This window comes from Gymnodraco acuticeps, unplaced genomic scaffold, assembly GCF_902827175.1.
Source record: "Gymnodraco acuticeps unplaced genomic scaffold, fGymAcu1.1, whole genome shotgun sequence".
NCBI lineage: Eukaryota > Metazoa > Chordata > Actinopteri > Perciformes > Bathydraconidae > Gymnodraco > Gymnodraco acuticeps.
In genome coordinates, this window is record NW_022990037.1 from 18,487 (window position 1) to 43,340 (window position 24,854).

Consider the following 24,854-nt stretch of genomic DNA (forward strand, 5'->3'; position numbering starts at 1 on the left):
ACTGCAGGATTTGAGTCCCTGGCGGCGTAGTGCGTTACTGATGGTAGCCTTTGTTACTTTGGTCCCAGCTCTCTGCAGGTCATTGACTCGGTCCCCCTGTGTGGTTCTGGGATTTTTGCTCACCGTTCTTGTGATCATTTTGACCCCACGGGGTGAGATCTCGCGTGGAGCCCCAGATCGAGGAAGATTATCAGTGGTCTTGTATGTCTTCCATTTTCTAATAATTGCTCCCACAGTTGATTTCTTCACACCAAGCTGCTTACCTATTGCAGACTCAGTCTTCCCAGCCTGGTGCAGGTCTACAATTTTGTTTCTGGTGTCCTTTGACAGTGTGACTGTTTGAGGTTGTGGACAGGTGTCTTTTATACTGATAACGAGTTCAAACAGGTGCCATTAATACAGTTAACAAGTGGAGGACAGAGGAGGCTCTTAAAGAAGAAGTTACAGGTCTGTGAGAGCCAGAAATCTTGTTTGTTTGTAGGTGACCAAATACTTATTTTACAGAGGAATTTACCAATTAATTCATTAAAAATCCTACAATGTGATTTCCTGGATTCTTTCCCCCCATTCTGCCTCTCATAGTTGAAGTGTACCTAGGATGAAAATTACAGGCCTCATCTTTTTAAGTGGGAGAACTTGCACAATTGGTGGCTGACTAAATACTTTTTTGCCCCACTGTATCTTCCGATTTGTAAATAGATCAGAAATGAGTCCATCTGTTGGTCACACACACACACACGAGCACCTGCAGAAGCTCTGATAGCTTGCATCTGTTCTAAGAGACAAAGGACAATATCTTAAAATACAATTTTATTTACAATGTAAAACAAATACATTTAAACCATCATACAAAAGCTCTCTAAAAAAAAAAATCAATCCTATTTACATGATAAAACAATTCATATCGGACCTCCATCAGAAAGACCAAGTCAAGAAAGGTGTGACCGATGGACGCTTCTGATAATGGATTTAAAATTCACACACACAAACCTGACAGCAAGTGTGTGTGTGTAAGAAGTAAAACATCAAGAGATGCCTCAGTGGTGTGCTTTAGTTTGCCGTTTTAAAGCAATGTAAACATGTGAAACACAATCATCTGTATTTGTGTTTCATTAAGAGGATGTCCACCAGCTTTGCACGCAACCATAATTTAACCATTGTTCATTTTTTAAAATCTTAATGGCTTGTGAAATACTGGATGTGGCTGGTCAGTTCTGGTCTTTAGTTAGTGTTGCTCCCTCAGTGGTCCAGGAAGCTGAAGATGCTCCTCTGGGGGGCTTTGGTCTGTGCTGCAGGTCTGTTCTCTCTGCAGGGCCTCTTGGCTGTGGGGGTCACCGCTTCCACCGGCCCCCTCTTCTTCGTCACCTGATGATCAAACACAATAAATATAAACATTGACTAAGAATACATAAAGCAATGTTTTTGTGGTGATATAACTAATCAACTGCTGCCAACAAACAAAAATGCAATGGTGAATCTTGTGCTAAAACATGCTTGGTAAATAAAGACATTCATTCTGAGAAGTGGGCTCTGGCTCCCCCTAGTGTCATAAATATAGAAGACATCAGAGTAAGTAGACATGATAATCACACCGAGCGATCTTTGCAAAGTGATTTGTTTTGGTGCTTCTTTTAGAACAGTGAGTTCTGGTCAAAAACACAGACAAACATGATGTAAATGTAACTGGTGAAGGCCAGAGCAGAGATAAAACCCCGTGTTTTTCAAAAGGGCTGGACAAACATGACAGACCATTTTTTTAGGTCAAGGATTAGGCACCAATATGGCTACTCTAGTATCATGCAGTAAAGAAAGAAGCACCATGAGCCTATTTATTTTAAGATCAGACGTGACTTTTTCTACATCTATGCAGCCTCTTGGCCACTTGTTGCAAAAGGTCCTCTTAGATTTTGAACACGCAAGCTGTGATGTTTTTAACATGAGATCATTTCTCCCTTTTTCACTCCTTTTGAAACATTGATATAATCAAAACAAACACTCATCATTATCAATGCGCGGGCACGCCAGATCCACAGGACTAACAAATGATTTTGGTACTTTTGACCCTTCCACCTTGTGCAACCTGTGTGAAGGCAGTGCTTTCTACTAGCTTTGTGAAACCGGGCACTGGGATAAAAGTGTGAAGGGTCACGGTAGATGCTGGTTACCATTTAACTACATGGTTTCATAACGAATTAATGAGCCATTAGGGGCTTTATTGCAATGTGTGCACCCGGAATTACATAATTCCATTTTTTGAAGTAAGGTAGCAGAATGAATAATCAATAGTGCAGAGGAGGTCAGATCTCTGAATGACTCAAATGCTCCTCTGTGTGATGCATTCACATTCTTAAAGGCTACCACTTATTGAATATTATCTAATAAGCACAACTTATTACCATCAGCTTCTCACAGATGTGTAAACTAAATGCAATCACTACCTTTTTGCTATAACATTAATGAGGTTTTTTTTTAGTTTTTAAAAAAAATGCGGTTTGTTGATTGTGAGCAGGACTACAAAAACACTTTTTAAACAATATATATATATTTTTTAATGAACTTTGTGAAAGGTCATAGCAGCGGTGAATGAAGAATGCATAACATTTCGGAGCAGATCCAAAACACAGTCATTGGATTTGATGGATTTCTAAACTGTTGCCGTTATAGGTTTATTTTTTTATCCTGGAGTTAAGTATATAAAGATAATAATCATTCAATTTTCATCATCTGATGTAATGGTAAAATAAATCCTCCCAATCAAGCCCTGAGCATATCAAGGAGTTTTTAAATTAAGAAATATTTTATGAGTTTTCGAGGAATGAATGGTTTACTCGTTTGAGCAAAGGGACACCATGGTGCACAGCTCACCTGTTTGTTGGCAGCGTTGGAGGTGGACTTGTCCTTCTCAGGAGACACAGTTTGGAACAGGAATCCTCTGCTGTTTCTGGGAGCCAGAGGATTCCCGTCTGAGATGCATGCCAGCTTCTGGAGGACGGACTGGGGCTGACTCAGCAGGGACCCTCTCTTTACCTGGAAGACATGTAAAGAACATCTTAGATTGAACTTTTAAAAGCTAAATATAACAAACCTTGTTGGTAATATGTCCAATGCTAATCTCTGAGATCACAATGGTTGGGCAATATTTTGATATCAAATCTAAATGGTGCAACAAAATTATAATGAAGGATTGAAAAGTGAGAAAATCCACATTTCTTTACTTGACGGTGAGGTACCTGTGAGGGCTGCGAGAGCCTCTGGAAGGGGTTCAGAGCTGATGTCGTCTTCTTCGTTGGTTGTGATGCCGCACTGGGCTCTGGTTTGAAAGTTTAAAAGTTAGAAAGTGAAATACTCTATACTCCAATCTAACAACTGTATCATAATGTATGAAACGTTTTATTATAATCATTATTATTCTTTGAGAACTGAAAGTAAGATTACACTTTATCTGGAGACCTATAAGCTTATCAAAATGAATTTAGAGACCATCTATCAGTGTGATTGTTACAGAACAGAAGCATGCCTGGGTGTTTTTAAATCCAAGGGATTCTGTTTGCGAGGCCTCGTCTCAAACTGACCTTTCCTCTGCAGAGTCTTGGCAGTCACTTTCTTGGCCAGCTTCATAAACTGACTGTCTTCTTGTTCTCCAACCTTCTCATCGTCTGCATCCAAATCCTCCCCTTTCTTGGCTTTCTGCTCAGACTGTGAGAAGAGACAGAGAAAGGAATTAAGACAACATAACAACAGCCCCCCCCCCCCCCCCCCCATGCAGAAGAGAGGGAAGAATCAACCAAATGTTTCTTTGAAGACTGTAGTATTATTATTACCGTAAATACTGCACATTTATTTGTAATGATGTCTCCTGAATATTATCTAGGTATAACTCTTATTACTTGCAAAAACAGCAACGTACCTGTTCTCTGAGCCACTGTTCTTTCTCCAGCCTGTCCTTCCTCCTTTGGAGCTCAGCTGGGTCCACCTCATCCTCATCATCCTCCCCTTCCTCCCCCTCTGCTCCCGTCCTGTCCATGTTGAAACCATCGTCTGGAAAGAGAATTCAAAAAGTTGGGTTTAACAACTCATTTCTAAATACCAGTGTACATAGTATACAATATATGGTATTGATTCCCTCAATCTATAAACTCACCCATGTTTTTCCAGCGGAACTGGCGAGCTCGTCCGGGGGCGTCGGAGTGAAGGTCGCCGTCAGCGAGGTAACGCTCCTGGTAGATCCTCAGCTGGCGCTTGTCATCATCCATGATCTGCTTCCTGTAGGAACAATCCCAGATGGGTGAGATTTCACGTTTAAACGCCTAAACTTAAGAAGACGTCCTCATTGCATTGTTTATGGGGGTGAAAGGGACATGTATATCTCACAAGTTGTTTGGTTCAGAATCATTGGTTCGTTATGCAACTCCCTCAGCTTGATATTCCCTGTGACCCAGTCAATAACTAAATAATGAAGAGTGTTATAAACTTTTGTTAAATGTTAAGAATTTTCTAAATAAAAGATAAAAAATGTTTTACGGAACCGTGACCTAAATACGTAAGATTGATCAAAACAGTAAAGTTTGAGCACAGTTACACACCTACTTCTAAGAGTTCATCCTAAAGAGCGGCGCAGTCATAAGGCTTCCAACCCAAATATAAGTCAGCTTTTAGCCATTCCAGGTTCCTTCCTTTCAAAGTCTGAGGTTTTGTGAATATGTTTTCAGTGAGATGCTTTAAATAATGTCTGTGGTTAACACAAGCTCACTGCTTACTCTGCAGTTAATACCAACAGTGAGTGTCTGAAGTGGTTGCTAACAATTGACTAAACATTAGCAGCCTTTAGCTTAGCGGTGGTAATGCGCTGCCATGTGTCGGTGAACTAGTGTCGTTCCTTTATAACGTTAGCTATGTACTTCTGGTGATTGCATTTACACATCAAAAGTCATTCAAGTTGTGCTTAATATATTGAGAGTATACTGCTGAACAAAACATGCATCATAAGCATGCGTTTGATTCAGAGCTTATTTCTGCTATACTCAAATCCAATGGAAAAATCCCATTCAATTTTGTCAAGGGAGCCCTTGTGATGCAAACTCCCGTATCCCAGCACCACTCTATTATGAGCGGAGCAGCAATTGGAGGAAACTCCTTAAGGCAGCCTTATCTTGGGACATTACTCACATGTGGATCTTGTTGACCTGGTCCTGCAGCTCTTCATCAGAGGGAAGATCCTCGAGAAGCTCCTCTTCCTCGTATTCGCTTCCTCCGTCGCCGTCCTCATCGTCACTGTCCATGTCGCTGCCGGACAGCTCGGCCTCTGCCTCCAGGTAGTCGGCCATATGCCTGAGAACAGCATGTGAGAGACTATCAACACGAGGGCTACAGCGTGATCATAGTATACGACGCGTGTATGTCCATGGTGCTACCTAAACAGTTCCATTTGATTCTTCACTTACATTTTCTTCTTTTTCTTGACTCTGTGTGGTGCGAAGACAGCTTGCATCTCCTCCTCTTCTACAGCATCATCATCCTCACCAGCGTCTTCATCGGCCTCCTCTCCATCTTTTTCCGCCAAACCACCATCATCATCATCATCATCATCATCCTCCTATGAACGCACAATTCACTTGTCATTTGCATCCAATAGACGTAAATCCAGTATGTTGAATTTGACTAAATCAAAATGGAGGCACGTGTTCTCACCTGTTCGCTGTGACTTTCCACATCTGACAGAAGCCGGAACTCGCAGTCCTCATCCTCATCCTCCTCTTCTTCATCTGGCTTCTTTTTACTTTAGATTAAGAAATAAGAAATGAGCATGAGAATCTTACACTGAATATAGATATTCCAATTAATGTTACCTTCGATGTACGCTGTTAAAGGGTTTGAAATAATGAGTAGTAGAAAAAGAGGGAATAGATGGAATAATATGTATGATGATTTGGATTATTCCAGGTCTTTCTTTTGGTACTGTACCTGTCTTGTGCTGGCGAAGCCATGCGAGCAGAACCTGAAATTGGCAGCAAAGGGAAACAAATGTAAATGTTGCGTAGCTGGAAAAACAATAATTCAAAACATTTCTTAAACATTGAAATTAAAAATGTTAAAGACCCAAGGCAACAGGAAATGTACATAAAGGAAAGTACATACATTTTTTGTAATGTCTGATGTGATTTACGTTCAGGCGTCTGGTAAAAATATTGCTTTGGGTGTCTTTGTATACATGTGAAACAGCGTACATTAGAAAAGACAGAATATCATCGTTTTAGAAAATATGTTGATAAAGTTTAATCATAACAAAAGAAATTCAAACCAAAAACACAAAAAAGTATGAATTTGAACAGGACAGTCATCTCAACGGCAGTTTATCTGCCTCAAGCTAACCATGTATTTCCCCTTCACAATAAATACATTTGAATGTTAGTTAAATGATTAAGACCTGAATGTCTTGTCTAGTGTGAGCCTGTCTGTCAAACCTTTTTTGCACACTGTCGGTGATTGAACATAAAATACACCATATTAAAAAAAGTCAGCAAACCTTTACCTTGACTGGGGAATTTCCCTGAGCAGAGCCCCAGCAGCTGATCCATGGTGTTATCAGACTCTTCATCGTGGTCACGTGCCCTTCTGTCCTCTCCTGCCTGTGTTGGTGGGAACGCTCCGGAGCACATCCCGAGCAGCTCTCCCTCCTGCGTGGCTCCGAGGCCCTCAGCCCTGCCGGAGCCGAAAACTCCAGAGCACATGCCCATCAGCTCCCCCATGTTAGCGTCCATGGCGTTTTCATCCAGGCTGTCCAGGATCAACTGTCTCTTGTGGGAGCGGGGGGCACCGGGCCGCGGCCCCACGTTCAGGAAGCCGTCTGCATCCAGTAACTGCGAGTGGGGGTCCTCCTCCAGGGAGAAGCGACCCTGGGAGTCTCCTCCGGGGCCCGAAGCCGCTCTGCCGTGGGGCCCCGAGTCGGCTCCTGGGGACGGAGGGGCATACGAGTCCTGGGAGTCCTCAACCGGGAGGGAGAGGGAGGGCTCAGAGAGTTTGCCTGAACTCTGGTGGAGGAAAAAAAAGGTGGACATATGTTTGGGAGATTTCAAACCACTGATGATGTTATTTAGATTTGTTGGTGTCTTAAACATAATGAAAAATATGATATCTTACCCTAGAGGCAGAGCCGAGGAAGCTGGGCCTGAAGGAGCATCGAGAGGGGGAGCGGAAAATGGAGGAGTTGGAGATGCTTTTCCCTGCAGAGCGCTGATAGCTGATAGGCTGGTACGAGGTGATCATGGAGCCAGCCAGCTCAAAGCTGCTGTTGTTGCTGTTGTCCTTCACCAGGGACAGAGAGTCTTCGTCCTCTGAAGACAGGAAGGACCAGAGAGTGAGAAGATAATACACACATTTTGCACAAAAGGATTCACCAAATAAAAGCTCTTAAAGTGAAATAATGTAAAATAAAACAAAGGTCTTTCTTTTTACTCACCCATCTTATTGCTGCAGCTGTTCTGCCCAAAAGGACCAGACCTTCTTAAACCATCGCTAAAAAGTAAAGCAGATCATATGTCAATATACTGCGCAAACAAATTTTAAATGAACAACAACGACAAGGAAAAAAAATGGTTGTGCGAATGCATAGCTATTTGACAAGTTTTGTTTTCATTAATAGGACAACCAGGTTATGGTTAAGTAACAGAAACGTGCTTACAATTCGCCGATTCATTTAAGTTACAATTAGGGATGCTCCGATCGCCAATTTTGGGGCCGATCGCCGGAATCAGTATCGGCCGATACCGATCGCCGATCCGATCGAGCGGGCGGGGCCTAAATGGAAGATTTAAACATCACTTTAAATCTTCCATTTAAAGTGATGTTTAAAACTCAGTTAATGGGGCTCATTCACTGGAGCTTCCACAAACAACAATCAACTTAATTATTACATTCAAATGAAGTACATTATTCAAGTTTACATTCACTTTGGAGAATAACACGGGAGAAATGAGCGGAAGCGCTCTCCTTTCCTCTCCTGACAGCCTCATGCAGCTCACTGATCCAGTAATGAGTGACCCGACAGTGAAGAATAAATATATTTACAACTAGTTTAGCTTGTTCCAGAGGTAGATCAAATAGCTAAGTGTGTTAGGTCTAACTCTTGTGTGTTTCGTTCCGCTCACCGGTCCGTCACAGCGGGCGGAGCTGCAGGATTTCTGCTTCACACACGTTGCATACCGCTATTTTACTGTCTTTTTCAGACACCTTCAAATACTGCCAGGCCGGTGAAGCCATTTTGGCGAGCTTGTATTGCCGCACACAGAGAAAAGTGTCATGTATTTTACGTCATGCGATCGAATCTCGCGATCGGCATGTTTAGAGAGCACCGATCGATCGGTAGAGAGTGAGTATCGGCCGATCTCGATCAGAGCATCCCTAGTTACAATGGTAAAAACATACCAAGACACACAACTAGACACTCCCTACACGCACTGACCCTGTGCGAGAGCAGGAGTTCCCGGGGAACAGCAGGAGTGTGCAGTCCCTGTTCATCATGTCAGGAACCGGCGATGGTCCATTCAGAACCATAGGAGACAGACTTCTAATACTCCGGGTCACACTGCCTTCCTCGTCTTCATGTTCCTTCTCTTCTTCCTCACCATCATCCCCCCCCAGTAAATCATCTACATTCTGTTAAAGGAGAAGATCAGGTTTTCCGTGAGTACAAAAATATATAAAGCATGTTGGTCATTTCAAAAGCAACAACAAACACACTTCTCTTACCTCTTCTGCCTCAGACTCATCCGTCATGTCTTCCTCCTCCTCCTCTTCATCCTCTCCACAGTCCTCATTGTCGAGGCGATTCAGCTCAGCCTTGCGTTCCCTGTCCTCCTGTCTCCTCTGGGCCATGGCGAGCTGCAGGCGCTGCTTCAGAGTCAGCAGCTTCTCGCCTAAAGAAAAGGAACAGAGGAATATTGTTACACCTCCAAGTTTTATTTCTCCGTTCTTTGGTATTGATGCTGAAACGTACATAAACGATCTGGTCCACGGCCTCTAAATGGACTTCACATGTGGATCCATACCTGGTTTGGTGGTCGGAGGCTCCTCTGCTCCCTCTTTAACAGTGACAGTGAGCGACTCAGTGTGCAGCTCCTCCTGTCCAGAGGGGGCGCTGTCTTTGCGGACGATGGTGAGCTGCATCGTTCGTTCTCCTTGAGGCCGTACGTGCTTTTTGGAGTGACGAAAGTAACGCTCCTTCAGTGCCTCAACCCCTAGTTGAAGGAGAGAGGTGAAACCAAGGTCATTTGTCAACAACTTTCTCTCCCCTTAAATACAATATATAGATCAAATGCACTCATTCTCGCACTTTCTCTTTTCTTACTTTATGTCGATCCTAAAAATAAATCACCACTCACCAGAGTTGAGCTGTGGAGGCTCGAGCTGAACAAAGGCTCCTTCATCTGCACACAGCTTAGCGACGGGTGGAGGGTTCAGTCCGAACTTCTTCAGTAAGGCAAATTTGTCCTTCTTGGGTTTGGTGGGTTGCTGTACTGAAGGCTCTTTAACAGCAGAATCAGCACACTGAGCGTTTAAAGGCTCCAACACAGCCCCAGACTCTCTCTGAGGGGCGTCGGACATCACCGCATTCTGGCTTTGCTCTGCAGGACAAGCTTCCCCAGAATCAGAGGCACATCTCTGTGCATATGTTCCCTCTGACTCCTGCAGACTCTCAGAGAGGTACAGCATGGGTCCAGAGCCCTGGTCGAGGCTCGCTGCTGCCTCTCTGGCTGGGCTGAGGCTCTCCTGCAGCAGGGACGAGGTGGCGGCAGGATGAGGGATGGACTGGATCTGAGTGGACGACATATCGAGAGACGGAGGAGAGTCCTGCTCTGTGGGTGGCTGCTCACTGGGTGCGATGATGGGGGGAGGAGGAGGAGCTGATGGCGTCTCCAACATCCTGGCTGAAAATTTGGTAGATCTGATGAGAAGAAAAATGTAAAAATGAGTGTGAGTAAATGTTCATTGTGTGTGTATGAAGGAAATGCACTTCCTATTATAAAATCAGATGTCTTAGAAATCGTTACGACGGACAGTCATTTTGTTCCCGTATGGCCAGCTGTTGCCCTACATGCGTGTTATCCGTTACATTAATCCTTACTTTAACAGTCTCATGGCGGGACCCTCTGGCCTGGCCCTCTTCTTGAAGAACTGGTCGATGGTCTTGGGCTCAGGGATGTGATAGGGGAGGCCAAGCGTGGACTCTACAGAGACAGAACAACATGTCAAAGATGCAAACACACATCATGAAAACTGAATTGCCACAATAGATACAAGTGAATAGAAGTGTTTCCTGTGAACTGACCTCGGACCAGCCTCTGGGACTCGCTGTGGAGCTGCTTCATCGCATCTCTGCTGGCACGTGCGGCTTTCCTCTCCTGAGAGCATCACACATGTTGAGAATGAAGCCGCTTTTTAACAGGATTAAGAAGAAAAGTCAAGAATGTTGCCTATGCATACCACACGCTGAGGTTTCTCCATTTCATCTTCATCTTCCTCCTCTTCGTCACCCAGGAGAGGATCCTGCAGAAATATCAAACACTGATTACACAAAGGCCTGTGTAGACAACCTCTGCAAAATGTCATGCAAACCATTGTAATTCATAAATAAATAGCTCCCACGCGTAGGGCTGTGCAATTAATCGTATTTTAATCTTAAATATTTGTTGATCTTCTTTATCGGTATTTATTTAAATGTATTATTTATTTTTGTATTGGTTTTTCAGTTGAATTATACTTAAAGTTCAGGGTAATCAACTGTTAAAAACATACTGTTCAAATTATAATTTTTTTCCAAAAGTTCAATAAATGGATGTTTTCAAAGTCAATGAATAATCATTTTTAATAATCGTGATATCAATATTGACCAAAATTAATCGTGATTATGATTTTTGCTATAATCGAGCAGCCCCGCCCACACGGCAGCTTTACAATTTAATGCACCTGTGATGTTTAATCACAACTGCTCTGCGTCAGACTAAACTGCCAACTAATGTACCCCTTTAACAACATTTAACTCAAATTCATTAACTTTTAACTAAATCTGTTACTATTATTATGCGTACCAATAAGCTGAACAAGTGCTTACAATCCTGCCAACACCTTTTGAAATATACACACAGTGATGAACAATTTGAATTGCCGATAGTCATATTTGTACCTTTTGTTTTTTCATTTTTTGCTTGACAGCAGCTCTGATGGCCTCCAGAGACTCTTCCTCCTCATCATCGTCCAGCCCCGTGTCAAACAGATCCGTGTCGCCCAGCAGACAGCCACTATCGTTCAGACCCCGAGGGAGAGGTGCGTTCTGGGAAATGAGTGCAAGTTGTCTTTAAAATTACACAAAATAATTCATCATGTAACCTACTGGTACTTTGTGTAGAGGTTTATGCTTTTAATGGAGACAAATGCACACTGTGGTAGAGCTCATTATATTAAGAATCTGAATACTAGAGTCTCTGCATAAGAAATTAAAAACACCAGAGAGAAAAAAGCTTCACAAACCTCATTTATTTCAGAGCACCGCTCCTTCTTCTTCAGTTTTTCCTTCGCCTTGCTGCCCTTTTCCTTTTTCTCCCTGTGCCTCTGACTCTTCTCTCTCTTCTTATGTTCCTTCATCGATTTTGTTTCCTTCCTCACCTCCTTCTTTTGTTCCTCCTCCATTTCTCCACCTTTCTCTTGCTCGGGCTCACTGTCTTCGCTGTCAATGGGAGCACGGATGATTCTCTTGCTCTTCTGGGCCCCTTTCTCTTTCCTATCACCCTTCTTTTCTGCCTTTTCAGTCTCCATCTCCTCTCCGCTGGAAGCAGATAAGACTAAGGCTTCGGCCATGTTTACACCGTTGTCCCCAGCAGCCTCCTCTTCCTCACTCTCACTGTCTCTTATGGCATTACGATGAGGCTTTCTGTGAACAGTGATGTCTTCATCGTCTTCGGAATCTGAAAACAAAATACCAATTTAGAACCAATCAAATATATGGCACAAAATACAGATTAATTGTAATTTTTCTGATATTGGTGTCCGGTGTGTTGTGCTTTTATATGTTCTAGTATATCTCAATAATGCATATGCTTATTTGTTTTTAAATTGCATATTATGGAATTGTCATTCTTCAAAATAAGACAAATGAATACCATTTTTATTCTGCACGTGCAGTCAATGCAGAATAAAAACACATTTAATTATTCAAATCTTTAGACATGTTGTACAGATAGATTTGACTTTGCGTGAGTTAAGTGGATCCTTGTATTCGATTTGAATAGTAATTTGAGTACTGCATTTATTGTAAGCTTTGTGTCCATGTAAATGTACCAAATGTTTGTTATTGTATGGAAATGAACATGAATGTCCTCATTTACACAGCCAAAGTGGCTCCTGCCCCATCTCTCTCAGGCTGAATTGTCATCTTTTGTTGTGTTCCCTTACCTGGAAGCTCCACTCTTTTGTTGGCTGCCTCCAACACCATCTCCTCCTCTGGAGAGCCCATCCCGCTGTCTGAATCACTCTCTGGGGCCGTTGGGTCCACAGCCGGGAGACCCTCGGTCTGGGAACAAAAACACAGAATAAAGATAAAGTGCCCCTTCTGTATTATTGCTCTGTATACTATTACAATAGTTAAAATAAATCAAAAAGTTGCTATGTATAACTTGCATGATTAAAGTGGAGCTTGCAGCTGTTGATATATTCCAAAACTCAATGTCACTTTTTGGTCTGTTTCTGAATTAACAGAGATAATAATATTGGCACTAAATAAAACAGCACTCTCTAAGAAGCTTAAATAGTTGCTCCTTTTAAATCCATTGCAAAATAGGTCAGTATACATTATATTATCTGCTTGAGTAACCTATAACCTAGAATCGGGGGCACTAGGTCAATATCCAGTTTCAGATACAATATTTGTTATCTTTGCATATGTATGTATGTATTGTTTTCGATTGTGTGAGTTAAAGCAGCCGGATTGGTGTTATAATACCTTAGTGGCGCCTTGAAATACACCAAACAATGAGCAGTGCGTTAGCTGGCGACATTGAGTCGTTTCAGCGTACCATACATTATAAGTGTTTCAGGGACAAATCAGAATTGTATTTCACTACAGATAATATAATATTCCTAGATGTAGGATTTGAACAGTGGTCAACAATATAAAACGCCTAACTAGCATGCATTTGATCGTTGTGACCAGGCCAAGAGGACAACCACCATTCCAACTGGCTAAACCTAAACTAGCCAGCCAACGTTAGCTATGTGGCTAAAGCTAACTACAGCTACTATTAGCACATGTCTGTCTTTCTTGAATGCGTGTGATCTTCCCTGTCTTTTATCCTAACTCATAGCTAGGATGGCATATATGTCAGTCTGATACTTTAACGGTAAATCGATATCGAAAGTTACATTTCCTCACCTGTTGTTGAGAGACGACCAGGCTCATCTTTGTCCGCCGTCTAGTTTTCGCTCTTTTGTGAAATAAACCAGCGGAAACAGACGCTTCGTCGATTCCCGGCAGCCACTCGGAGAAGCAAATGTCTGTGTGACAAAGGCTATTTTAGACTTGTAAAGCACATTTATAAAGACTTTAACCGGGCTGTTTCTCTTCCTCCCGCCTCTTCCCTAACGTTACACATCGATTAGACAATTTGATATTTCGCGCGCCGTGACAGCTGGGCCGCAGTTTTTCGTCATCGAGTGTCAATCGTCTCGTTCTCGCTTTCCTATTGGTCCGTCCGTCCCGATTTGTTACCGCCCAGTGTGACGACACGGCTTGCTGAGAGCTGACTTTTAATGCCGGGAGTCCTCAGGCAGGCGGGGTTGAGGGGGGTTAACAAAAGGGAAGGTCTTAAAATATTAATCTTTATTAATATTATCCCATGACGAGTGAAATTGTTGTGCAGTAGTATTAGGCCTACAATATTTGAATATAGGAACACATTTGAGTTGTAATGATTAGGTAGGTGCAAAACCCAGATTGACACAATGGCTGAAAAGTTAATTACTTAAGGTTTTTTGCCATATATTAATTTACTGGGGAAACAAAGCACAAACTGAGAAACTTGTGATAACTTGGTATTCGTTACAATCACTGATATCTTTGACTTCAATGTATTGAGTGAGTTTCTTCAGATACCGATTTAGCGAATATATACACTGTAGGCCTACTTTCAAAATGTAAATAAAATCTGTAACACAGGTTCTCTATTTTAAGTCAATATGGAGGCGTGTGGTGCAGTGGGTTGTGCGTTGGTGATGGGTCGGGGGGTCACAGGTTCAAACCCCACTGCAGTCAGCATGTCATGTCCCTGGGCAAGACACTTCACCCCAAATTGGTCCTGTGGGGATTGCTCACAGTATTGAGTATGTAACTCACTTTGGATAAAAGCGTCTAACAAGTGACATGTAATGTAATATTAGAACATTGTTCTTAGTCAGTGTTATCTTCAAAGTAAATAAAGACAGGACCATGGGCTGGAGGACAATTATTATTTCTGTTTACTGAATTTATGCAAAATACTTATTAGTTCTTTTTTTGGATAAACATTTTACATACAAAATAGTTCTTGTATTTCCTACATGTTTTGTTATATTTTACTCCAAGAGTACACAGTTGCTAAGATAACTCAATTTCGACCATCATAACAGTAACACATTTTTAACCGATTAATGCAACATTCCTGAATTAGAAATGTACTTAGATATAAGCAAATATCACAATATATATCATAAACTGTATCACAAAGGCTAAGACACCAAACGAAAAATAAATCATTATGCAAACAGCACAATTAAGAATCGTATTTAGCCTATAGGCGATAATTGGATAATATGAATCAATTAATCAATCCGTATTACTTTAAAGTTACAGCCAGTTGAGTCGAGGTATCTATATATTTATCTAATATATCATTCCAATCACTTGCACTATTTCACTATTTTACCTTTTGTATTTACTATTTACTTGCACTATTTTTTTCTGTTTATCTGTTTTATTGTGTTGCACTGTTGGAGGAGCCTGTGACCTAAGATTTTCATCGTCGTAACTACACGTGACGTATGACTAATAAAAGCCTTGAACCTTTAACCTTGAAGTATGGGCTTATTCCAATATCCTTTACAAAACAAATACTCAAGTATAGCCCTGCAATTAAGTAGTTACTCTTAAACAAGAAATTCAGTATTCCCTTAATTTAGTAACAAATTGAGAACCAATTAACTTTTTAAACCTAATTTGATAACTTTTCCCTAATTTCTGTCTAATATTGTGTGACTGTATTCTAGTCAATGGTGTGAAGTTACTAACAACATTTAACCAATGACTTTTATTAATTACAATGTTGACATAAGTGAAACACAAAAATGCATTAATGATTTTAATCCATGAATATAATTTATACAAGTAAACATTTAAATACATGCACCCCTTCTTATTATACATCCATGATGCACCCCCGCCCCTAGTACGACGCTGAAGTTGGCTTCCGATTCAGAGCATCCGATTCGGCAGTTAAGGGGAAAGTTAAGGGACATTTAATTTACAGCGCTGAGCGAACAATCCTCCGTGTTTGAACCTCTTAAATCGCTGCATTGCCGATTTATCTGGACTGGATTATCCCAGAGAGTCTAAAGATTCTTTATAACCCAGTTTCAGATTTGTGAAACCTTTATTCTATTTGTGAAAATACAAACAAGGGAGATTTCAGTGCTTTTTTACATGTAGACCACATTAGACCAGGTTCTGATCTGAAACCACTAGACCTACACTCATCAAATCTGGACTGGATTATCCCAGAGACTCTAAAGATTCTTTATAACACAGTTTCAGATTTGTGAAATCTTTATTCTATTTGTGAAAATACAAACAAGGGAGATTTCAGTGCTTTTTTACATGTAGACCACATTAGACCAGGTTCTGATCTGAAACCACTAGACCTACACTCATCAAATCTGGACTGGATTATCCCAGAGACTCTAAAGATTCTTTATAACACAGTTTCAGATTTGTGAAATCTTTATTCTATTTGTGAAAATACAAACAAGGGAGATTTCAGTGCTTTTTTACATGTAGACCACATTAGACCAGGTTCTGATCTGAAACCACTAGACCTACACTCATCAAATCTGGACTGGATTATCCCAGAGACTCTAAAGATTCTTTATAACACAGTTTCAGATTTGTGAAATCTTTATTCTATTTGTGAAAATACAAACACAGGTGGAAGGCTGAGGTTGCTGCAGCAGGCCAGGATCAGAATCAGAGAGTGAACCCAGCTGGGCAAGCCTTTATGCCTTCTTGTATTTTCACAAATAGAATAAAGGTTTCACAAATCTCAAACTGTGTTATAATGAATCTTTAGCCTCTCTGGGATAATCCAGTCCAGATTTGATGAGTCTAGGTATAGCGGGTTTCAGATCCGGACTTGGTCTAATGTGGTCTACATGTAAAAAAAGCACTGAAATCTCCCTTGTTTGTATTTTCACAAATAGAATAAAGGTTTCACAAATCTCAAACTGGGTTATAAATAATCTTTAGACTCTCTGGGATAATCCAGTCCAAATAAATCGGCTATGCAGCGATTTAAGAGGTTCAAACACGGAGGATTGTTCGCTCAGCGCTGTAAATTAAATGTCCCTTAACTTTCCCGTTAACTGCCGAATCGGATGCTCTGAATCGGAAGCCAACTTCAGCGTCGTGCCCCTAGTGCCGTACAGCAAATTACGCATGCGCACAGCGTACTCAAAGGCTTCTAACTAGCGCATGCGCACTCACAAATCCCCAGAAGCAGCAGCAGCGGCGGTGGCTTGGGTCGGTTAGTTCACTCAGCAGTCATCCACGCATCTATCTATATTCCCTTTTCTTAAATTAGCCACATTAAGCTTCGCGATACCGCCCCCAATTTCAGCCTCGGTACGGAGCCGCCAGGCCGGGACAGAGACGGAAGGAGACGAGGCCTCCGAAATGGAAGCGCTCGGACCGGGTAAGAAATACGAGAGACACACAGCAGGCAGCGGGGAGAGATGGCCGTGTGTGGGGAGCGTGTTGCGCAAATGCGTCGCATCACTGGGGGCCCCGGTTGCAGCGAGGCCTTGACGCTCTGACGGGAAAACAAACCGAGGCCCAGCCCGTGTGTGTGTTTGCGCTGTATATGTGTGTCGGGCTTTATTTACACCGAGCGGGAGCCACGTTTTGTGTATGTACGAGGAGGGCTGGTGTTTAAAAACGGTTATTCAGTAATGTCTGCGCGGTTATATTTCTCTGAAGCACTCTGCCCGTCGTGTCGAAGCTGGCATTGTGTGAGTGGGGATTTAACCAGGACCTTCCTTCCTTCCCTTCCGCGTCGTAGTGTGTTTACGTTGTTTGTTTTCGACGTGTTTGTCTTTGCTCACACAATACGACTTAATTCCTACACTAAGACCACACAATAACGTCGAAATATGCTACCTGTATCAAATTATTGCTGCGAAACCATCTACATTTGTACCATCGCCATCAGGAACAGTACGTCTCTTCGGGCTGCCCTCCGTACTAGATGACAGCGATGGGTGGGAAACAAAATAAACGCACGTTACAAGCGTTGAAGGAGCATGTTTTGTGACTCATAATTTACTGGTTTTATGCGAGGCTGTCATTGGTTAAAGTGCCATGCGTATGAGAGCCCAGCAGGGATGGATGGCGCTTTTATCGATCAGATCTGCAGGCCAGCTCCATAATATTCCCCTATATGATAACAAAGGCACTTATTTTGCAGCGATGCAGTAACCAAATGATAAAGCTTGCGGAGATATGGCAGCCATACACCTGAACACCCAGTGATACAATGCATTCTTATTGCAAAATGACTGTTTTTTTCAACATGGACAAACCGTTTCCTCATTTTGATGGTGAAACTAGCCCTTATCACACAACGAATTAAGTGCAGCTATCAGCTATTGAACCGCTTGCATGTCCACACACATTGTCCACATGCTCTGTAAGAGAGGTGGTAGTATAAGCTAGATGCCAACACCACACTGGACTATAAGGAGACAACAATAGTGTACAACCACCCACAGGTGTAAGTGCCACCATAATCAGTGCAAGCCATCAATTATCATCTATGATATTTCAGGGCGGACTGGTGTTATAGTTTTTAGTCATTCATAATTTCTTACCTTACAAGGTGTGGATTTAGGCTTGCTATAGTACACACTATTTACTCACATTTGTAATGATAAGCAGGGATACAGCAGTACTATTCTCAGACAGTCATTGCCTTGACTAGGATGCATTACACTTTGACAAGATCAAAATACGATCACACTTTTAATTGTACGTCTAGCAAAGCATTACAAGAAAGGATGCTGTAGTGCTTTTTAAATGTGCATCGACAAACTGAAGATAATGTCAAACCCTGTTAGAATGACACACTTGTGGCTGGAGTTCTTTAGAAAGCTCCCCATCATGTAGTGTGTCACAGTGAGTGATGTAGGTCTGGGGTGTCTTCGCAGAGCAGCTCATTGAACCTGTTATTTTGTTCTGTTTAGTTGAAGTGATGTTAAAATCCAAACTTAATGCAGCTGACGCATATTGTCACGGGAAATTCGTAAATAGAGGCAACAGTTAACTCAAGGGGGCGTGAACTGATGCGAAGATGAGCCCGCTGACGCTGAAAATGTTACACATGACCAAGAAATTCACAATTATTAGGAAAAGTGTGACTCCATTGCATGAATACACACACGCATCGATTGGTGGCAAAAGGCAAAAGCCCGTAGGTTAATGAATGAAGACTATAACTGCTCAAATGTAGGTATGTTTAACGTTAATCCCATCATGAGCTATTACACATAGACTGGATATGCGTGTTATTTAGCTGATCCACTGCCAGTCAAGGAATGCATTCACGTGAAAATGAACTGAAGAGGTGACATTTATTTGATTACAGAATATATCTTTTCTGGTCTATCAGTTGAAATGAGTGGCACCTGTAGCTACAGCTATACATTAAGCTTCTCTTCACTGAGTGGCAGATATTCCCTTCTTGTGAATGGTCCTTTTTGCCTCCTCTAGCGTAGTATTGTGATCAGGTGGCTGCAGGTGTAGGCGTCAGCACACTCCCCTGCTGTTAGTCTCTGACTCATCACCAGGCCATCATCATCATCATCATCATCATCCTCCTCCTGCTTAGTTTAAGCCCAGCCGACTCTGCTTGATCTCACTGTGGTTACCTTGGACACACATAGCATTACAAGCCCTACAGTGCACGAGTAGTAACACCTCTCTCCTCTAATGTTAGTACACCACACACAATTTCATCTTTGTATACATTCACTCAGTGGAAAGTAACAAATCATCTTGAATTTTGTTTGTAATGTTGTGTTGCTTATTGAATCTGTTGGTCTATTTGAGCTAAAAGATTCTCTTGGATTACATAAGGAGCAGAAACACTTGCTTGGCTCTGTCATCTTCCGCGCCAAGAAAAGCTCATTTCACTTCCTCTTTGTCTCAAAGTAGCTGCAGCTCTGTGTCACTTAGAGAAGAAGTATCATTCCATGTTGGCAGCTTTCTTTTTCTTCATGAGTTGTTCAAATGTGACTTTTGACAAGTGTGCAGGATTCCAAATTAGATACCTAGATCTTATTCAAATGTTTATTTAGAAAAATGGTTCACAAATCAACTCAATATGCTTCAATGCTTAAGTAATGTATAAACACACTTGGCATAAAGATCATACATTCTTATCAAAATATGCTTGTGACAAAGAAAGAAGTGAGTATTCAGGGAATAAATCACTTAGGAGCTGGCGTCTTCTGGACAAAATGTTTGTAGCTTTAATTACATTTCTGATTAAGTTTCACTCGGTGATATTGCATGGCCTCAATCTTAATGTGACGTTCCTCATGAATTTTGTCATATTAGGGGCTGTTGGTGAATCTTTTGATGTCTGCTTGCCTGGGCGCATCTTTCCCCCCCTGACAGTTTGGTCTGCTGAAATATTCTCTGTCACATGAATGTAGGACAAGTGCTTTTTTCTCTTCCAAAATACTGAAGTGACCCAACGTTTACCCCAAACACTACCTTATTTGGATCTACATACCCATGCTGGTTGGTTTTTGCAATCTTGATCTTTAGTTTTTATGTTTAGTTAGAGCTGAAAAGATTCATTTGTAATTGGTTAGTCAATGGATAGAATGATCATTTAAAGAAAAGAGCCAAACATGTTCCGGTTTCAGCTTCTCAAGTGAGATGATTTGATACTCTTGTTATATAGGATACAAGAAAGACAGCTGAAGAAGTCTTTTGATATATAGATTTGTTGTTGTTGATATTTTAGGCAATTATTTCATTTGTTATCTTTAAAGCAAACTCGACAAATGTTGTCTCTGGCTGCAGGATGATGTGAATAGATTGCTTCTCTTCAGTTTAAAGGATAGCAAACTGATTATGTGTGGGTTTTGGACGGTCTGTCTGACTAACAGTTTGAAGACATTACCTTTGGCTTGAGGACATAAATACATTTTATAAACTGAACAAGTTATTAACTTAAATAATTGGCATTTGAATCATTCCCTCCTCAGTCTGGTTAGGCGGTGTTGGCTGTGGTGAGCAGACAGGAAGTGGAGGAAGGATGAGTTCAGACATTTTATGTTGAGACACATGCATATCCAAGTGTAGTAGTGTGGCAGCTGAGGAGGCTATATTTAGGTACAGCTCTGCTTTTGGTGGAAGTGGAAGAGGAAGACCTCCAACTCTCTCTGCTGCTCACACACAGCAAAATGTACGCCAGCAGAGATAAAGGGAAACCCCTGTCCACTCGTTCCACCATACTTTCATACTTTGAATGGTATGATCCAGAGCTGTAACCATTAGAAGATGTGTTGTTTGTTGCTTTGCTAAATATATATTATTTTCTGCTTGTGAATAGATCCTTGTGTGTATATATATATATATTATTTTGGGCATTTAGCCTCTTGGTCAAGCAAATGTTCAATATTTTCTGACATGTTGTCGAGCATGTCAAATGAAGCGATGATAAAAATCTGTATCAGAATACCTCTATTCGTCCCACAGAGGGGAAATGTACATGTGTTACAGCAAGTAAAGACCCAAAGATAGCTTAGTATTAGTTCAGTAGCATGGATACATTTATTTTAAAGATAAAAGTAGAAATTACAAAATAACAGAAAAGGTCATCATTTACGTTTTCTGTCGCATTAAAAAGATAAAAATCCCTCTAGAAACCCTGAGCACAGCAGTTCTGCAATTTGCATGAGCTTTTGAAAGGTCAGACTATAAAGGAGCTTTAGTCTCAACTCTATGGTCCTTTTTGTGGAGCTTGAGGTTGTGATATTTTATCAAACTGCACTTATTTAAAAAAAAAATTCTCCACTCTACGTACATTCAACCGAAAACAGAATATTGTGTTACGCTTGTATAGCTCCCTTTAGTCACTATGCTATGCACTTGAAATACTATTGGCTTGCAATGCACTTGAAATGCTTTAGTGTGCTTGTGATGCATAATGTAGAACTATACAAACGGCGCTCTCTGTGCACCTTTTGTTTCCATCGGTAAGGCCAGTAGGACAAAGTGGAGTGAATCATAAAATGGGTTTTAATCCAAGTCGTGATGAAGAAAAGAAAAATGCCACGAATGTATTCTTATTTGGTATCGTGAGCAAAATAATGATGTAGAAAAGCCGAATGGTAGTATAATACAATCAAGCTGATGGGTGATGGAGGAGTGGGTGGTTGAGGGCAAGGGGAGGTGATTTGGGGCCCACGCTAGAACAGGGCATGTTAGGAAGCGTGTTCTCAGGAAGCGATGGGGAGGGTCCCGATTGTCCGTGCTCTCGCGCTTCACTTGCTAACTGGAGCGCGTGGGAGCGTAGAGTTCTGGAGGAGCTGTCAGTTAACAAAAGCTGTGAGCGGCCTCCTCCAACCTCCTTCAATACCACCATCACAATGTTGTTTTAATGTTGTCTGTATATATATATATATATATATATTAAGTCCCAAAATTCAAAGCAAAGATTAACTCCGTACGTTTCCTCTTTGAAAGATACCTCTGAAGGATGCTCTGCTAAAATAAATTAAACAGATGGCATCACGCTGCCTCCTTTACATCCATGTCATTGCAAACAAGTAGGGTTTATGTGTAAAAGAGTTTCTTATGTTTACATTTTTTGGTCCTTTTCTTGTGTGTTTATGTATGCACCATACAGAATGCAAATTCCTCGTATGCCTACTTGGCAACAGACCTGTTTCTGATTCTAGTCAAAGCTGAGATCTTGAGTGAATATATGTCATGATTTAAACTGAAGGCTGCATTCAAGGTGTTTTGTTCCCCATAGCCTGCAGCTCTTACTTTGTGCTACAACACAATCCTCATAAGCCCCACACCTGTCTTATGGCGCGTTTCCACTGCAGGCCTCGCTCGGCCTCGCTCGGTTGGTTAGGCCTTATTAGGCCCGGCTCACTTTAATGCTGCGCTTCCATTACAGTTTAGGAACTGGGGTAGTTACTATAGTAACGCAGTGTAGGCGGAGCCGTGACGTCATCTTCAATGAGAGCCCCAGAAAAACAACACAGCCGTTAGCTGTTAGCACTCAGAGCTCACAGCTCTTCATATCTGTTCAGAAACTAGACAAAAGTTAAACAAGTACAAACCACAGACTGCCTGTGTCATGGCGAATACAGTCGCTGGCTTATTTATGTCTGTATAGGCCGTTGTTGTGAGTGTGGACGGTCGGAGCATATATAACGTTAGCTTAGCCAAGCTCCATTCAGAAAACACGCATTTTAAAAGGTTTTTCGCCTGCCGTCTGTCTGCAGACTTGTCAAAGCATTAATTCATGGTTTTTACTAACCGGTATCAGTATGTTGTTACTTCGGCATCATTTTGAAACGTGTATTACAATTAAATCACGGTCAAATAAGTTCATCTTGTTGTAGTTGTAGCCCCCTTGCCAGTGATTCTCTCTCTAGTTTAGCATACTCAGCCCGACTCAGCCTGGTTGTTCCTGGCCCTAGAACCACGATTTAGTCGGGCCAGAAAAAAGGTGAAAAAGTAGCCCCGGGCCAAAACTAGGCCAAGTGGAAACGCAACCAAAAACGGGCCCCGCTCGGCACGCTTAAAGCGAGCTACCCACTGCAGTGGAAACGCGCCATTAGGTACCTGTGTATTCACTATGTAATGTGTGATATGTGCGTGTGTGTGTAACGGTAATCCCAGACCCTGTGTGTCACCCCTCCATATGTCCCTGCTGCTGTCTGTCTGAGAGGAGCTCCGTCTTTGTCTCGGCGTGAGGGGGTGGGTGCCCTGTGTGTCTGGGTGGGGCTGGCGGGGGCGGTGCCCAAATGATAATTGGAGGTCATTGTTTCGCCATCCCCCTTGTTGACCCATGTAGGTCAGAGGCCAGAGTCCTGGATCAATCAAGACGTGTATCTGCGCCTCCGGGTCTGTGAGACCATTTCAGTGCATTCAAGCAGGTGTCACTGATGAGATGGTTTGCAATGATATTTGCGTTGCGTCACACACATTATGCTTTCTCTGATGACGTTTTCTTGCTGGGATAAGGTCACACACTCTGTGTCGCCACCTTTGTTCACTTTCAGAATAAATGCCAAAAGTGCTTTATGTGAAGCTTTCTTTTGTGGGGAGGAATCCATGCATTTCTAAAGTTTAGTGTTCACTAAGAGGAGGTAATGACTAATGTGGAATTCATTTAACATTTAAGAGTTGTTTCAGGTATTCTTATGCAAAGCAGTGGCATGTCACTTAAAGTCCTTATTTACCTCTAAGACTGTGGTGATTCACAATCTTCTTTTCTTTCTCCCTATGCCTCCTCCAGGGCCGCCGGCCCCTCCTCCCTCTCTGTTCCAGCCTCCGCGGCGTCCCGGCCTCGGCACGGTGGGGAAACCCATCCGGCTCCTGGCAAACCACTTCCAGGTGCAGATTCCCAAGATTGATGTCTATCACTATGATATCGACATTAAGCCTGAGAAACGGCCTCGAAGGGTTAACAGGTAAATACCCACCAACAACAGCAAAATGCACATGATGTCTTAAATATATAAAAATGTTTAAATCCAAATAGCATCTTTAGCTATCATAACAGACTGCACATGATGAAACTTGTCTCGTAAGTGCCAGAAGCTCTATATGCTAAAAATTAAGATAAATAAGCTTCTTGTTTTATTGCATTATAAAACTCGATGATCATTTCTTATAAATGTTGTCTCCAGAAATGTATTTTTGTCTCACCGTCCTGTTGTACCTGTCTTCCAGGGAGGTGGTGGACACCATGGTCCGGCACTTCAAGATGCAGATCTTTGGAGACCGACAGCCGGGCTACGATGGGAAGAGGAACATGTACACGGCACATCCTCTGCCGATCGGGAGAGACAGGGTTGGTATTTCAAACACACGACTCTCGTGTCACAAGCATTTACAAAGATGAACTTGTGTGTCTTTAAAAGACAGACTAGAAAGACGTTTACACGCAATTGTCTCTAAAAGTAAAATGAAAGAAATGGTTTAATTGAACTTAAGCACCGTATAAATGTCCATATTTTGAGCACAAGGCGGCAGGCTTCAGTGGATTACGTTGAGAGTTAACAGGTTGATTTGAAGTTTGCTGCTGCATCAGCTTAGAAAGGCTGGACCACGAGCTGCAGTACTGATTTATTTGGACTATTACTAGACTGAGCTCTAATCTAAATGGTCTTACGTTTTCGTACTTGTTCCATTTACAGCAGCTTTGTCAGGCTTTTTAATGGTTTGTTTTTATTCAAATACTTGCATTGCAATATAGATAGAAAGTGACATTAACCATAACATCTTAACCTTTTTTTAGTTACAGCAG

The 24,854-nt window shown here is 41.9% G+C and overlaps 2 protein-coding genes across 4 annotated transcripts in view; one reads left to right on the plus strand and one right to left on the minus strand.

Annotated features, from left to right (window-relative positions):
• Positions 1 to 797: 797 nt before the first annotated feature.
• On the minus strand, positions 798 to 13,710 carry LOC117545400 (claspin). 2 transcript variants are annotated; one of them, XM_034215154.1, is made up of 24 exons: positions 13,421 to 13,710; positions 12,445 to 12,562; positions 11,524 to 11,957; positions 11,180 to 11,326; positions 10,480 to 10,542; positions 10,325 to 10,397; positions 10,121 to 10,223; positions 9,378 to 9,940; positions 9,045 to 9,233; positions 8,746 to 8,912; positions 8,459 to 8,652; positions 7,457 to 7,512; positions 7,138 to 7,331; positions 6,530 to 7,028; positions 5,962 to 5,995; positions 5,689 to 5,776; positions 5,442 to 5,590; positions 5,167 to 5,328; positions 4,142 to 4,263; positions 3,908 to 4,038; positions 3,573 to 3,696; positions 3,231 to 3,310; positions 2,866 to 3,027; positions 798 to 1,365 (listed from the first exon to the last, which is right to left on the minus strand). In XM_034215154.1, exons 1-24 carry the CDS (start codon positions 13,445 to 13,447, stop codon positions 1,240 to 1,242), a joined length of 4,005 nt encoding a protein of 1,334 aa, XP_034071045.1. In that variant the 5' UTR covers positions 13,448 to 13,710; the 3' UTR covers positions 798 to 1,239. The 2 variants fall into 2 exon arrangements, with proteins under 2 accessions (XP_034071045.1, XP_034071044.1); XM_034215153.1 differs by having other exon boundaries at positions 5,442 to 5,593.
• Positions 13,711 to 16,789: 3,079 nt separating this feature from the next.
• Positions 16,790 to 24,854, plus strand: part of ago4 (argonaute RISC component 4) — a 28,974-nt gene continuing 20,909 nt past the window's right edge. The window contains exons 1-3 of one of the 2 annotated variants that reach the window (XM_034215128.1): positions 16,790 to 16,985; positions 23,841 to 24,015; positions 24,278 to 24,398. In XM_034215128.1, coding sequence (XP_034071019.1) covers positions 16,967 to 16,985; positions 23,841 to 24,015; positions 24,278 to 24,398 — 315 coding nt within the window. In that variant the 5' untranslated portion in view covers positions 16,790 to 16,966. The remainder of the gene's footprint in view (positions 16,986 to 23,840; positions 24,016 to 24,277; positions 24,399 to 24,854) is intronic. The other variant, XM_034215129.1, reaches the window with a different exon arrangement.

Excerpts from the sequence above, each read along its gene's own strand:
- LOC117545400 (XM_034215153.1), bottom strand. The coding sequence starts at position 13,447 with ATGAGCCTGGTCGTCTCTCAACAACAG. Across the intron at positions 10,543-11,179 it reads AAAAAATGAAAAAACAAAAG|GATCCTCTCCTGGGTGACGA; the intron begins GTACAAATATGA and ends ATATTTCTGCAG. Across the intron at positions 3,028-3,230 it reads GGCTCTCGCAGCCCTCACAG|GTAAAGAGAGGGTCCCTGCT; the intron begins GTACCTCACCGT and ends CATGTCTTCCAG.